Here is a 12,124-nt window from a genome sequence, read left to right on the forward strand (position 1 = left end):
AGAAATGGGGAAACTTGAAATTGATTTAATAGAATTCCAAAGAGAAATAAGAAAGAAAATTAGTAGTGCTTTGTTTTTTGTAGAGAGTTTTCAATAAGTTAAAAAGCGCGCAGTCCGAGAAAGTTCAAATTGTGCCAAGTGCGAAGTGATACCGAAAAGTTTTTTGTTAAAAATCAAGTTAATGGCAGCAGAGTGAGAGAGAACCTTCGCGGCGTTATAGTCGATGGCCGGAGATGCGTTTAAGGCGGGTCTTCCTGGCGGAAAAGCGGCGGAACCGCAGTACGAGGCGGCAAAAACATCGGTGTGGTGGGATATAGAGAATTGTCAGGTGCCCAGGGGATGCGACGCTCATGCAATCGCTCCGAATATAAACGCGGCATTGATGAAGATGAACTATAATGGACCAGTTACTATTTCCGCCTATGGAGACACTAATCGTATTCCCTCTTACATTCAACTAGCCCTTTCTAGTACTGGAATCAGTCTCAATCACGTCCCGGCCGGTACACTAACAAACCTTCTTCTATTTCCTTTTAACGTTTTAATCTTGCTTTTCTTTGAAACCTTTGTTACAAATAATTTTCTTGAGTAGAGGATTTTCAAAGGTTTTACATAGATAAGGTCTGTGCACCCCGCCCTCCTCGAATCCCACTTGTGGTAGCCCTCTAAGAAATTTAATAGCTAGCCCTAACAGCTTAATCTTGCTTTTCTTTGAAACCTTTTGTTGAAAATGATTTTCTTGAGCAAGGGATCATAATTGAAAAACAATCTCTTTACCCTTCAAAGATTTTGCAGATACCCGCCCTCCCCAGGGTCACTTGTGGAAGCCCTCTTAGAAATTTAATAGCTAGCCCTAACAGCTTAATCTTGCTTGGGATCGGTAATCGTTGATGACATCATAATTATTAGAATTAATGTTTTGAAACAGTGCATCCCATAAAAGTTCTTGGTTTCCAAAATAAATGAATATCAACTTTTAACAATTCCTTCTTCGTTTAGTTTTTATGTTTTAGGTTCTTGGAAGTTATATGTTTATATTTATAATATTCATGAACCTATTAATTAAACTCTTACTTAATGGAAACTTTTTTCTTTCAAGAACTTTTATCCTTTACTAATTAAATTCATGCATTTAATTTGTTTGATTAACAGGGGCTAAGGATGCTAGTGATAAGAAAATTTTGGTGGATATGCTATTTTGGGCAGTGGACAATCCTGCACCTGCCAATTATTTGCTCATTTCAGGAGACAGGGATTTCTCCAATGCCATTCATCAGTTACGGATGAGGAGATATAATATTCTTCTAGCACAACCTTTAAAGGCTTCTCCTGCTCTTGCTGCTGCTGCCACAAATGTGTGGCAATGGATAAGCCTTGCTGCTGGAGGATCTCCACGAGAACTTGCTTTTGGTACTAACACATTACGTCAAGAATCTATACCGACTCCAGTTTCTGAACCTATATCGGCAAACCAACCTGCTTATTCCAATGCCAATGCCAATACGAATACTAATACGAATACTAATACCAATACCAATATCAATACCAATACCAGTACCCATGCTAATACCAATGCCAATGCCAATACCAATGCTAATGCTTCCGGGACCCAAAGTTTACCTAATCCTGGACGCACTTTTGATACCAAAACTAAAGCTATTTACGTACCAAAGAACTCGAATCAACTGACTATGACCAGCATGTCAAGTATGCCAGCTAGAATTAAAGAAACTAGTAGCAGCTATTGCCCACACGCACCAGCTGTTGCACCAGTGCAGTTTGCACCACATAAATTTTTTGCAAAGTCTGATAGTTCAGAGAACCATAACAGTAAATTCATAGAAAACAAGCCAGCTCAGCGTACTCAATCTCAGCCTCCTCTTGTTCGAGATAACTTTGTGAAATTGAACTTTCGCCAGAAGAATTTGCAACCTCCGCTTCAACTACCTGAAGGTTCTGCTGATTTTTCTACACCATTTGAACATCATCCTAATCCTGGCATGCATAATTTGTCTGATAAACCCATAAACTTGTATTACACTCCTAATTTTAGATTGTTAAAATTTGTAAGTATTGTTACCGAAGTTGAAGTTTACTAAGCCATATAGTTTTCTTGAGACAACTAATGGTGGTAATTTTCTTGCAGGTAGGGGTGATTTATGTGGTTCTATGAACAAGGGTGATGTACGTCCTGTGTTTTCCTTCCTTCCATCCTCATTGGGTGCTTCTAAATCTGTCGGTGGCTATTCAGATTTGGATCTCCAGCTGCCTGAACTCATTCAAGGTTTTATAGGGGTCATCCTTCTTTCGTTGAACAGTTTGAAGCTCGAGAAGATTGTGCCTACCAAAGAAAACATTGGTTATTGTATACGTTATGGTAACCCTAAATATCGTCATATTGATGTCTCAGTAGCGTTAAATGCTGCACTAGAGCAACAGATGATAGTAAAGTTAAAACAAGCTGATTTTGAGCTGTATGTTGGTAGAACTGACAGGATTTGGAAATGTGAGAATCCACTTGGTGGCAATCCTGACCAATATCAGAATGCAACTTGGAATGTGATTGAGAAATTTCTTTGTTCAACTGTTGGACGTTCAGCAATAGCAGCATCTGAATGCAGGTAAACAATTTGTGCTGCATTGTTTTTAATGATATTCTCAGAGTTTTTTCTCATGTTTTGTCTGCCTTCCAGGTATGAAGCCGCTTTGATTCTTAGAAATGCATGCCTTAAAGACCTTACATTGGGTGAAGTACTTCAAATCCTGAATATGATTATCACTCTGAAGCGTTGGATTAAAACTCGCTCTGATTGGCATCCGATTACTATTACTCTTCCAGAAACTAATAATGATAAGGATACCAGAACGCGTAACTAGCCAAGAGATCTCTTTCAGTTTTTTAGCATGTCATAGCCATGCATGTTTTCAGAAATGGATTCGATATCTTGGAGTTACAGATTTTAAAAGAAGCTCAATTTTGTATAAGATGGTATGTTCAGTGCTTACTTGATGACGGCATAGGAGCGAGATCTTTCTTACTTTTGTGGACCTCTTTTCAAGACACTTGCAGCTGATAAAGTGGGCAGCTAAAGGGATGCGATTGTTATCATGCTTCTATCGACCTAGCTATGCTGATGGATCTCGTAATCTTTCATTACAGCAGCATGGTTGCTGCTATCTTCGATTTCTTTATCTTAAAATTTCCTTTTCGCTGGAAATTTTGTTTACATCAGAAAGTCTACTACTGCTTTCACATTACTAGGATTTGAAGCATCCAGGAATATGAAGAATGTATTTCGGTTACCCTGGTGAGTAGAGAACTGGCCAGAAGCACAAAGGTTTTGGGTTGCAGGTTGACAGGAATATTTTGTAGTCACTGTTCTTCTAGCTAGAGTATAAATATATAATAGTGGTTTAGAATACAGATCCAGTAACCTTGTTTTTTAAGCTTTGTCAAATGGAATATGTAGATTTACTTCACAGGCTTTTTTGATATCCTCGTCCTTTCGCCTATTCTTTTTGTTTCTTGGAGCTTATGACTATAAAGTACTTTTGTAGATAAGAGTATATGTAGCTTAACTTGGCAGGCACTTGCATTTGTTTTCATATAGTGCCTCCCCTTCCTCTATTTCTGTCTCATTTTTATACTAGTTAGTAGTTTGTTGGGGGTGATCATGTCTGTTGGATGGTATCTGTTTTCAGCCATCATCCTGGATAAACTACTGGGTTAAGATGTTTCTGTAAGTTATTTGTACTGAACTTATTTAAGGACTATTTCATTAATGTTATTCACCCGTGTAACACCGAATGCCCTCTCATGTATTTCACATGGCAAAAGAAAATTTACAATTTATGGTGAAGACAGGCGTTCTAACTTCTAGGAGTCGTCCTTGATCAAAGACCAAATGAATTAGTATTTCTTGTGTACATACATACAATGGACAAGGATGAAGCCTATGTTAACAACATCGAGGCCAGCAAGAGAAACAAGAAAACCAACTAGTCGCTCCCAGTTTAGGCAGTGACTCCGGTTGTTTTGACTCTGACTTCGAGTATGGCTGTGATTGTTGCGGTGATTGAGGCTGCATTTCTGGTTGTGAATCTGGTTCATACTTGGGTTGAGGTTGTGGCTGTTGCTGTGGCTGATGCCGATGCTGAGGCTGAGGTTGAGGTCTCTCCATTTTCGCAGAGGGAGCTTTGAGTGATCCAGTTTTCCCAGCATCGTTTAGTAGGCTGCAACAAACCAAAAGTGATTATAAACAATCCAACTGTATATCATGCATGGAACAAACTACTAGTAGAGCAGACTTCACCCAACAAAAACAAGAAGAAGATGATACTAAAACTTATACAAGTTTGTTTAAAGAAAGCTAGCATGTGTTATTTGATATTTTGACACTTTTTGATATCTATTCACAAAACCAGGAATGCTAACCCTTATACCTTGTAATACAATACAGAACCAAAATATATATGAATCATCAAGCAAGTAAACGCATGGACCTTGAAAGAGATTAACTTGTGGAGCATATCCAGTGTAATCCCACAAGTGGAAAAGCAAACCAGAACATAAAGAAGGGAAAACCATAGTGCATTGTATATGGTAGTTGCGAAAAGGAGATCTTACAGTGGAAAAGCAAAGGAGCTGCTGCTGTTTCCACTCTCATTGGAGAGGCGGGGCGAGGAAGCATAACTTGCCTCAAACTGAGGAACGGCTTTACCATCTGACTTGTTGAGTGTTGAGGCAGAATGTAGAAATTCATCTGACTTGTTGAGCGCAGAGGGAGAATGTTGAACTTCATCTACATTAGATGTCTTCTTCACTTTGATGTTATTTTCATGATTCTCCTCTGGGACTATTTTGGGAGATTCAACAATCTTTTCTTGCTTATGAGGACTCTCCATTTTAGTTTCACTCTTTACCTCTTTATCTGTTGCCATTTCGACAAGAGGAGGAAGGTTAGGAGGCAAGGTTTTCTTGTCATTGGATTTAACATCAGGTGCATTATACGGAGAATTACTCCATTCCTCTGGTTTTATAAGTTCTCCAGATCGATACATCATATTGAATTGATCTCGAGAGAAGCTGTTGTTTCCCATATGAATACTAAACAATGATTCATTTGAAGCAGTACTCCATTCCATACCACTGGTATTAGGCTTGCTTGAAAATATAGACGAGGGAATCCGATTAGGATCATAACCTGGAGGATGACCCATGGTATGCATTGGAGGAGACTTCATCGGTGCAGGGTTGGCTACATTCCATTCAGGATTCTGTGGGAAGAAATCAGGAAATTGTGGAGGTTCTTCACCACGCGGAGATGCACTTATCATACTCCATTGTGGTGTCTGATTAGGAACATGATCAGGAGAAGATGAAGATGCTGATAAAGAAGCATCCGCGTCTCCAAGAGGATCCTTTCCACTGTTACTTAGTTCTAGTGATGACTCGGATGAAGTAGGAGACGAAAGAGGTGATGAGGAAGGAGATAAACCGGATGTTTTCACTTTCATAAGTGGCTTGGTATCGTCATGTTTCGTCTCAGGTTGTTGCATTGAAGGCTTATTATTACCACTACTCCAGTTCTCCATTTTTCAATCAACAGAAATATTGTAGTTCGAGTAAATAGTTCTCCTGCAGAACAAGAACAATTCAACAAAATGCATAATAAACCACAAACGCTTCATATTAAAACAGAAACTTTGAATAATTTTTCACATTATTCTGCAAAGTTATAAACGCATAAAAATGACAAAAAACTTACACATTTTATATCTCTAAAATTCTTGGAGGAGATAGCAAACACAATTATATCCAGACTCGGAATCTGCTAAACAAAATAAAGCATCGATTCATGAGCAATTTAATCGTCCTTGTTAAACAATCCTCTCAACAACATCAATCTTAAGCTAGTTGGGGTCGATTATATGATTCGTGTATACATTCGGGAACCTGTTTCATTCCAATAACCCAATAAATAAAAAAAACGTTCAGTTTACAAATTCCGGTTTAATCAGAATTTCACGTTTTAATTCGAAAGAACAAAACAGAAGATCATGCTGATTATGAATTAAACACAGCAACACCAATTGAATTTACCTAAATTCCACCAATCATAAAAGCCAAATCTTGATTACTAGCTGTATCTTGTTTTGCTAATGATAATGATAATCCAAAGATATAAAAATATAATAATAATAAGATACAGCTACTTACCCCTCAAGATTATGGGGGTAAGAAAGAGAGAATAATTCCACGAATTCAATTTTTTTAATTTACTTGAGAGGATGATTAACTTGAATTTCAAAATGAAAAAAGATTTAGGGCTCAGAAAAAAAGTATTAAAAAACAAAGGAAAAAAATATATAAAAAAAGAGCGGTTTAAGGGTTTTATTTTAGGTAAATCATTGCTTCAGAAAGGAAGGCTAAGCGTCGATCTCGGTGATGTCTAATCAGTTTTTCCGTTTAACCAACCATTGGCGCCATTTTTATCCAACTCCAAAGATATTCTTGGTAATTGGGCCGGGTATGAATAATTGGGCCAATTGGTCATGTATCACCCAAGTTTTCCTAGGCCCTATACACTAAATTGGTCATAAAATTGCACTTTTGTCTTTCAAATGAGTTGATTTTAAATTTTAATCCTTCAAAAGTTGGTCTTCGATTTTTGTCCTTGAAAATTGTATTGCAGTATGTATTTTAGAAGTTGAAGTCGCACGCTCATTGCTCGAGCATAAACTTAAGAGATTTTATGATACGAAAATATAAACTTAGGCTCTACAAAATAAGTTGCGACAATCTTTAAGATGTGACATATTATGTGCAATACGCACTTGTGAAGAGATATTATGACATTAAATTAGCCGTATAATCTTTAAGATGTGTTAGGAATTTGTCCCGAGTTTCTTATCATAAATTAAAAAATCTTTTTATTTGGCTAATCCTTTTCTTATAGGAAAAGATTTAGGACGGTATAAATAGAAGTTTGTTCACATAGTAGCATTCACAATGTAGTCTTAGGGATTTTGAGAGTTTTGGTTAGGGGGGAATTTGAGGGACACAAGTGATAGTGAACCTTGTATTCCGAGTGAAGATTGTTTCTCTTTATATTTTGTACTCTCATATTTATACAGTGGATTGCTTATCTCCTTTGTAGACAAGTCCATTCACCAAACCACGTTAAATCTTTGTGTCTTTTGGTATATTTCTCGTTTGTCTTCTTCCTCATGGTCTTTTGAGGTTTGATTTGCTAGCTTCCGCATCACACCTAATTATTTCAATCCTAACAAAGGGGTTGTTTGCTATGATAGACGAATTTTCCAATAAATGTTGTGATTGCAGGATGATTTATAAAGGTGAAATCTACATCAAAACAAGTTATACATGATCCCTACAAGACTTGGTAGATCAAGTCTGGTGAAAGATATAAAGTATAGAAATAACAATACTGTTACCCCTTTTACATTTGGAAGTTGAGATATAAAAGGAAAAATAAGCATAAACCCCCACTAGAAGTAGTTTATTGAAGTCACAATAAATAACATGATCAACAATTCAAAGTTTGACAAAGACCAGACTCCTGAACCATATGTTGATGAAGAGGTCGATTTTTGGAGGGCGGCAACAGTGTGCTGGCCTTTCTACTTCTACCAATTAAAAGCCTCTTCGAAACAGGAGACATCATTTGATCAGTTGGACTTGTGTACCTGTACAAAACCAATTACTTTCTGTAACAATTCTTATGCCTGAATCAACCAGAAGTTTTACGATTTCAATTGTCCAAATATAGTTCAAACAGAGGAGAGAAAAAAAGTAATTACTATACCTTTCAGGATATTTAAATGGCTTGGGGACCTTAAGTCGATCAGGTGTGGTGTTGATTGGAGAATTGGGAAGAACAATTGTAGGTCGATTTAATGGCGGTGTTTTTGGTTCTGCTGCAACAACAATCTTTTCAGTAGCTTCATTCATCGGAGCTTTTGGTGCAAGTGTTTCCTGAAGGGATTCATTAATGGGAGATTTTGGTACAATAACCGATTCTGCAATTCCCTCCATTGATGAAACTATTTGTAATAGCAGAGAAATTTCAGGGAGAGATAGACAGAACAATTGAATTAAGAAGAAAGTGGGAGTGAATTTTTAATTTATATATTCAGAAAGACGACCGTTCAGCAATAAGGGTTTCAACGGTCGAATTTTTGGGCTGGGTCAAGTGGAGACAAACAAACGCAATTTTGCTTCTTTTTTTTTTTAGAGTAGTTGATTAAAATAAAAAGAAGATAATTAGACTACTCTAGAATGTCTTTTTATATCCAACGGGAAAATAGTTCTTTTCTTCTTCATTTTTTTTTTAAAAGAATTCTTTTTTGTTTGGAAATTTTTTATGTAGGACTCCTACTTCTAATTTCTACTTCACGTGTGATTTAGTAATCAATGAAGTAAGTGTAATAAAAAATATTAGAGTTCGAATCTTATAGAGATAAAAAAAAATATATGAGTATGTAATTTCTCAAATCCGTCTAAGCTTAAATGTTTAAAATTATTTGATAACTAGTGTACTTGTCCGCGCTTCACCCGATTTAAAAAAAATATAATATATAAATTAGTATTAATTAATATTATGTTTTATAAAAGATAATAATTATAATGAAATGACTCTTCATGATTTTACTATATTTTTCATGATCTTTTAAATAATAGATATAAATCTTTTGTTGAATAAATATATGTGAGACATTAATCCCGTATATGAAATTATTTATTCAAGTTAATGTATAATATTAAGTTAAATAACGTATCGGGAAAAAAGTAATGAAGAAGAGAAAAAAATATTCAAATTTGGTAATGTGTATATCTAAGAGACAATCTAAGAGCATGTTTGGCATGACCATTGGGAGGCCTATTTTTTTTATTTTTTTTGTGAAAAACACTTTTAAAAATAAATATCAGTGTTTGACAAATTCTTAAAACTGTCTTAATGAAAGTAGTAGCAGTTTTTCTGCTGTTGAGAAAAATCTAAAAAAATTTGCTTCTTGCAAAAAACAAAAGCAGAAGCATAATATTATTTTCTTGAAAACTAAAATATCTCTTTCATATATACATATTTACTAATATATCCCTTATTAATTACTCAATTAACATATCTCATAAGTTTGGTTAAGCTTCATTCAAAAAAAATTATTTTTGTTTTTATATAATATTTTATTTATTTATTTATGTTTATCAATTATTATTACTTTACATTTTATATATTATTTTACGTTTTATTTTACAGAATCATAAATAAATGTAATAACAACATTTTTGTAGGATTAAAAATATGAAGGACTTTATTTTTTTTGTGGTGAATTATTCATATATAGTGGTTTAATTTGTGAAATGGGTTTAAAGTATTTTTCTTGACACTTTGAATTATATTAAAGTCATCATGTTAATATTTAATTAATTATTTTATGTATAATATTGATTGAAAATTTGAATATGTATAATTTAATTTAATTAAGAAAAAAAATTAATTAAAAATTTTCTAATAAATATTTAAAATAGTTTCTTTCTATAAAATAATTTTAATATTAAAAGTACATTGATACTTGTCGTTTTTCGTAATTTGACTCTCAAAGGAACTTTTTTTTTTAAATTAGTCAAACACGATTTGCTTATCAAAAACAGTTTTCAAATGAATTAGAAAGATAAATTTTTTTCAAAAGCACTTTTTAAAAAGTCATTTTAAAAATAATGTCAAATAGACTCTAACTTTATTTCATCTTTTATAAACAGTCTAATATGATTTTAAGATGTAAAAAAAAAAGAATTAGAATATTGAAAATGTAAATATACCTTAATTACCAGTTAACATGTGGAATGAGAAGTTGCCATAGTAATGAAATTATGAAATACTTAATGAATTTAGATATTATTATTTTTTGAACTTTTGATTAAGAACTTTTAGGAGTACTAAGTAAGGATAAAGTTAAAACAATTAAAATCTCATAATTTGTATTTATAGCTATTAATGACTATCATACAAATTTCCAATTAAATTTTAAGTCGCATATAATATTAAGAAGTAGTATATGAATTTATGAAAATTGTCTTTCAAGCGAAAATCAAACTTCTAAAATGTAAAAATAATAAAAATAAATGATATTTTCAATTAATTTTGTAGACATTTTGTTTTGACGTTTATGTTCTTGCATATAATTCATAACATCTCTAATAACATCTATCTAAATAAAATAAATAGTTATTTAGCTAGGTAAAATAATGAACACAGAGGAGATCATGCCATAGTGAAATATATATATAAATATACTCAAAAATATAATTATTAAAAAATCTATTTTGGACAATCAGAAAGAGATAAAAGGAAATAACATATGAAAGCATACTCGAAAAATAGGAATAAGAACACACATATACAGGGGGCAAAGATAGAATATCAAGAGGCAGAGGCATAAATTATTAGTGATTAGTTATTTTAAAAAAATTGATGCACATTAATAATCTTCCTTGGATTGATGCTACAGATCAACTTTTCACTTCTTCTTTAGGAGTTGTTGCACAAAGATGAGCAAACTTATAGAGAGGAATTTTCTTGTGAATTGACTCTTGTCAAAGAAATATTTAATTTATTAAACTAATTAGTTGATAATTTTTTTTATAATTAAATTAATTTGATGTGAATTATATAATGTTAATTAATATATTGTTAAGAATAAAAGATATGGAGAATGAAGATGAATTTTTAAAACAAAATAATTAAAAAAAAGGATCAATAAATGTTTTAGGCAAAAAAAAAGTGTTGCATTACTTTTCTTTTATACATTTTATATTATATATAGATTATTTGCAGATGAAAGAAATGCCAACAGTTTATGAGGATGTGATTTGTTTTGGGAACATGTACAAAATCAACCAAAATTCAATATGAAATTAATATAATTATTTTGGAAATTACAATAGAAAATTTAACCCTTAAAAGACAATATTATTACATTTAAATCTACATTTATACTTATGTACAAACTTGTAACAAATAATAAGAGTAACAAAATTTGATATATTGTTGTTAATGACTATTTTTAAGCTTTCATTTGGACAAATACTTTTCACCAGTAAAGCCATATGTCATCTTCGTTGTTTCCTAATAACAAAAAATTGCATCAGAATAGTACATAAAATCAATAATTGTGCCAAAATCAAAACAAATGACACATTTTTTTTTTTCTGGAAAAAGAGTTTCAAATGAAAAAGAGCAAATTAACACTAATGAAAGCTATGGAATGAAAGGAAGAATGTTATAGATCGAAAATAATTTTCTTTAGTATTTATAGTAATAAAAAAAACAGTAACATAACGTAAGAGAAATCTAACGAATTTGAATATAATTATAAGAAATGAATATTAAGTACATTAATAGTGCTTAACTGAATTTGTACGGTAAACAGGTTTAAATTGGTATTAAAGTGCCTCAACGTGGGCTGCATGCATTCATTTGGACTTTTTATGAAATCCCATATTTATAATTGGGTGTTATGAAGTTTTTATTAATAGTCCTTTAATTAATTAATAGAAGAAATCAACTAAAAAATGATAATAAAGATAAATCCAAAAGTTGACCATAGAGAGGTATCACGTCACCATTTTTATATCCAGCTTTATATTAATATGTAGATAGTCGCTCTGACACTAGTGCGATTTAAAATCACATTGTAATCAAACCGCTAAGTTGATTTGTTGATTATTGATTATTAGATTATCAAATTAATGGTTGGTATGTCACTGATCAATAGCCATCTAATTACCTCTCCATTCATATTGAAGTGACATATCTCATTAGTGAATTAGTATATTTAAAGATAAAAAATTGATTCATTAAATCTTTAAGCGCAAATATTCAAATGGATAACCCAATAAGCATCTCTACCTGACACCATAGTTATTAAAAAAAGAAATCTAATTTACTTGTGGCATTCTTCGTAAGACCAATAGTAGAGTTGTGAATCACATTTTTTTTTGGGTAGTAAGAAAGTCTTTTTTTAAAAAAAAATTATAAAAAAATGAATATTTTTTTTACATTTTTTTTGGGATAGGGGGTGGGGGGTTGGTAGGGGGTAGGGG

At 32.7% G+C, this 12,124-nt stretch overlaps 3 protein-coding genes across 3 annotated transcripts; 1 reads left to right on the forward strand and 2 right to left on the reverse strand.

Annotated features, from left to right (window-relative positions):
• The first annotated feature begins 78 nt into the window (after positions 1–78).
• Positions 79–3,720, forward strand: LOC102584983 (uncharacterized). Its single transcript, XM_015306730.1, has 4 exons — positions 79–503; positions 1,153–1,953; positions 2,147–2,621; positions 2,694–3,720. Exons 1-4 carry the CDS (start codon positions 224–226, stop codon positions 2,875–2,877), a joined length of 1,740 nt encoding a protein of 579 aa, XP_015162216.1. The 5' UTR covers positions 79–223; the 3' UTR covers positions 2,878–3,720.
• A 91-nt stretch (positions 3,721–3,811) lies between these two features.
• LOC102585309 (uncharacterized protein DDB_G0292186) lies at positions 3,812–5,935 on the reverse strand. Its single transcript, XM_006338303.2, has 3 exons — positions 5,769–5,935; positions 4,628–5,638; positions 3,812–4,233 (listed from the first exon to the last, which is right to left on the reverse strand). Exons 2-3 carry the CDS (start codon positions 5,593–5,595, stop codon positions 3,960–3,962), a joined length of 1,242 nt encoding a protein of 413 aa, XP_006338365.1. The 5' UTR covers positions 5,596–5,638; positions 5,769–5,935; the 3' UTR covers positions 3,812–3,959.
• A 1,478-nt stretch (positions 5,936–7,413) lies between these two features.
• LOC102585644 (uncharacterized) lies at positions 7,414–8,130 on the reverse strand. The gene is made up of 2 exons (XM_006338304.2): positions 7,830–8,130; positions 7,414–7,710 (listed from the first exon to the last, which is right to left on the reverse strand). The coding sequence occupies exons 1-2, from the start codon at positions 8,057–8,059 to the stop codon at positions 7,551–7,553; spliced, it is 390 nt and encodes a 129-aa protein (XP_006338366.1). The 5' UTR covers positions 8,060–8,130; the 3' UTR covers positions 7,414–7,550.
• Positions 8,131–12,124: the final 3,994 nt, after the last annotated feature.

This window comes from Solanum tuberosum, unplaced genomic scaffold, assembly GCF_000226075.1.
Source record: "Solanum tuberosum cultivar DM 1-3 516 R44 unplaced genomic scaffold, SolTub_3.0 scf00004, whole genome shotgun sequence".
NCBI lineage: Eukaryota > Viridiplantae > Streptophyta > Magnoliopsida > Solanales > Solanaceae > Solanum > Solanum tuberosum.

Bases quoted from the DNA above. Each gene is read 5' to 3' on its own strand.
- LOC102585644 (XM_006338304.2), bottom strand. From the start codon at position 8,059: ATGGAGGGAATTGCAGAATCGGTTATTGTACCAAAATCTCCCATTAAT. The intron at 7,711-7,829 runs GTATAGTAATTA...GGTTTTGTACAG, and splicing joins CCATTTAAATATCCTGAAAG to GTACACAAGTCCAACTGATC.
- LOC102584983 (XM_015306730.1), top strand. From the start codon at position 224: ATGGCCGGAGATGCGTTTAAGGCGGGTCTTCCTGGCGGAAAAGCGGCG. The intron at 504-1,152 runs GTACACTAACAA...TTTGATTAACAG, and splicing joins TCTCAATCACGTCCCGGCCG to GGGCTAAGGATGCTAGTGAT. The intron at 1,954-2,146 runs GTTCTGCTGATT...ATTTTCTTGCAG, and splicing joins TCCGCTTCAACTACCTGAAG to GTAGGGGTGATTTATGTGGT.
- LOC102585309 (XM_006338303.2), bottom strand. From the start codon at position 5,595: ATGGAGAACTGGAGTAGTGGTAATAATAAGCCTTCAATGCAACAACCT. The intron at 4,234-4,627 runs GTAAGATCTCCT...GGTTTGTTGCAG, and splicing joins AGCTCCTTTGCTTTTCCACT to CCTACTAAACGATGCTGGGA.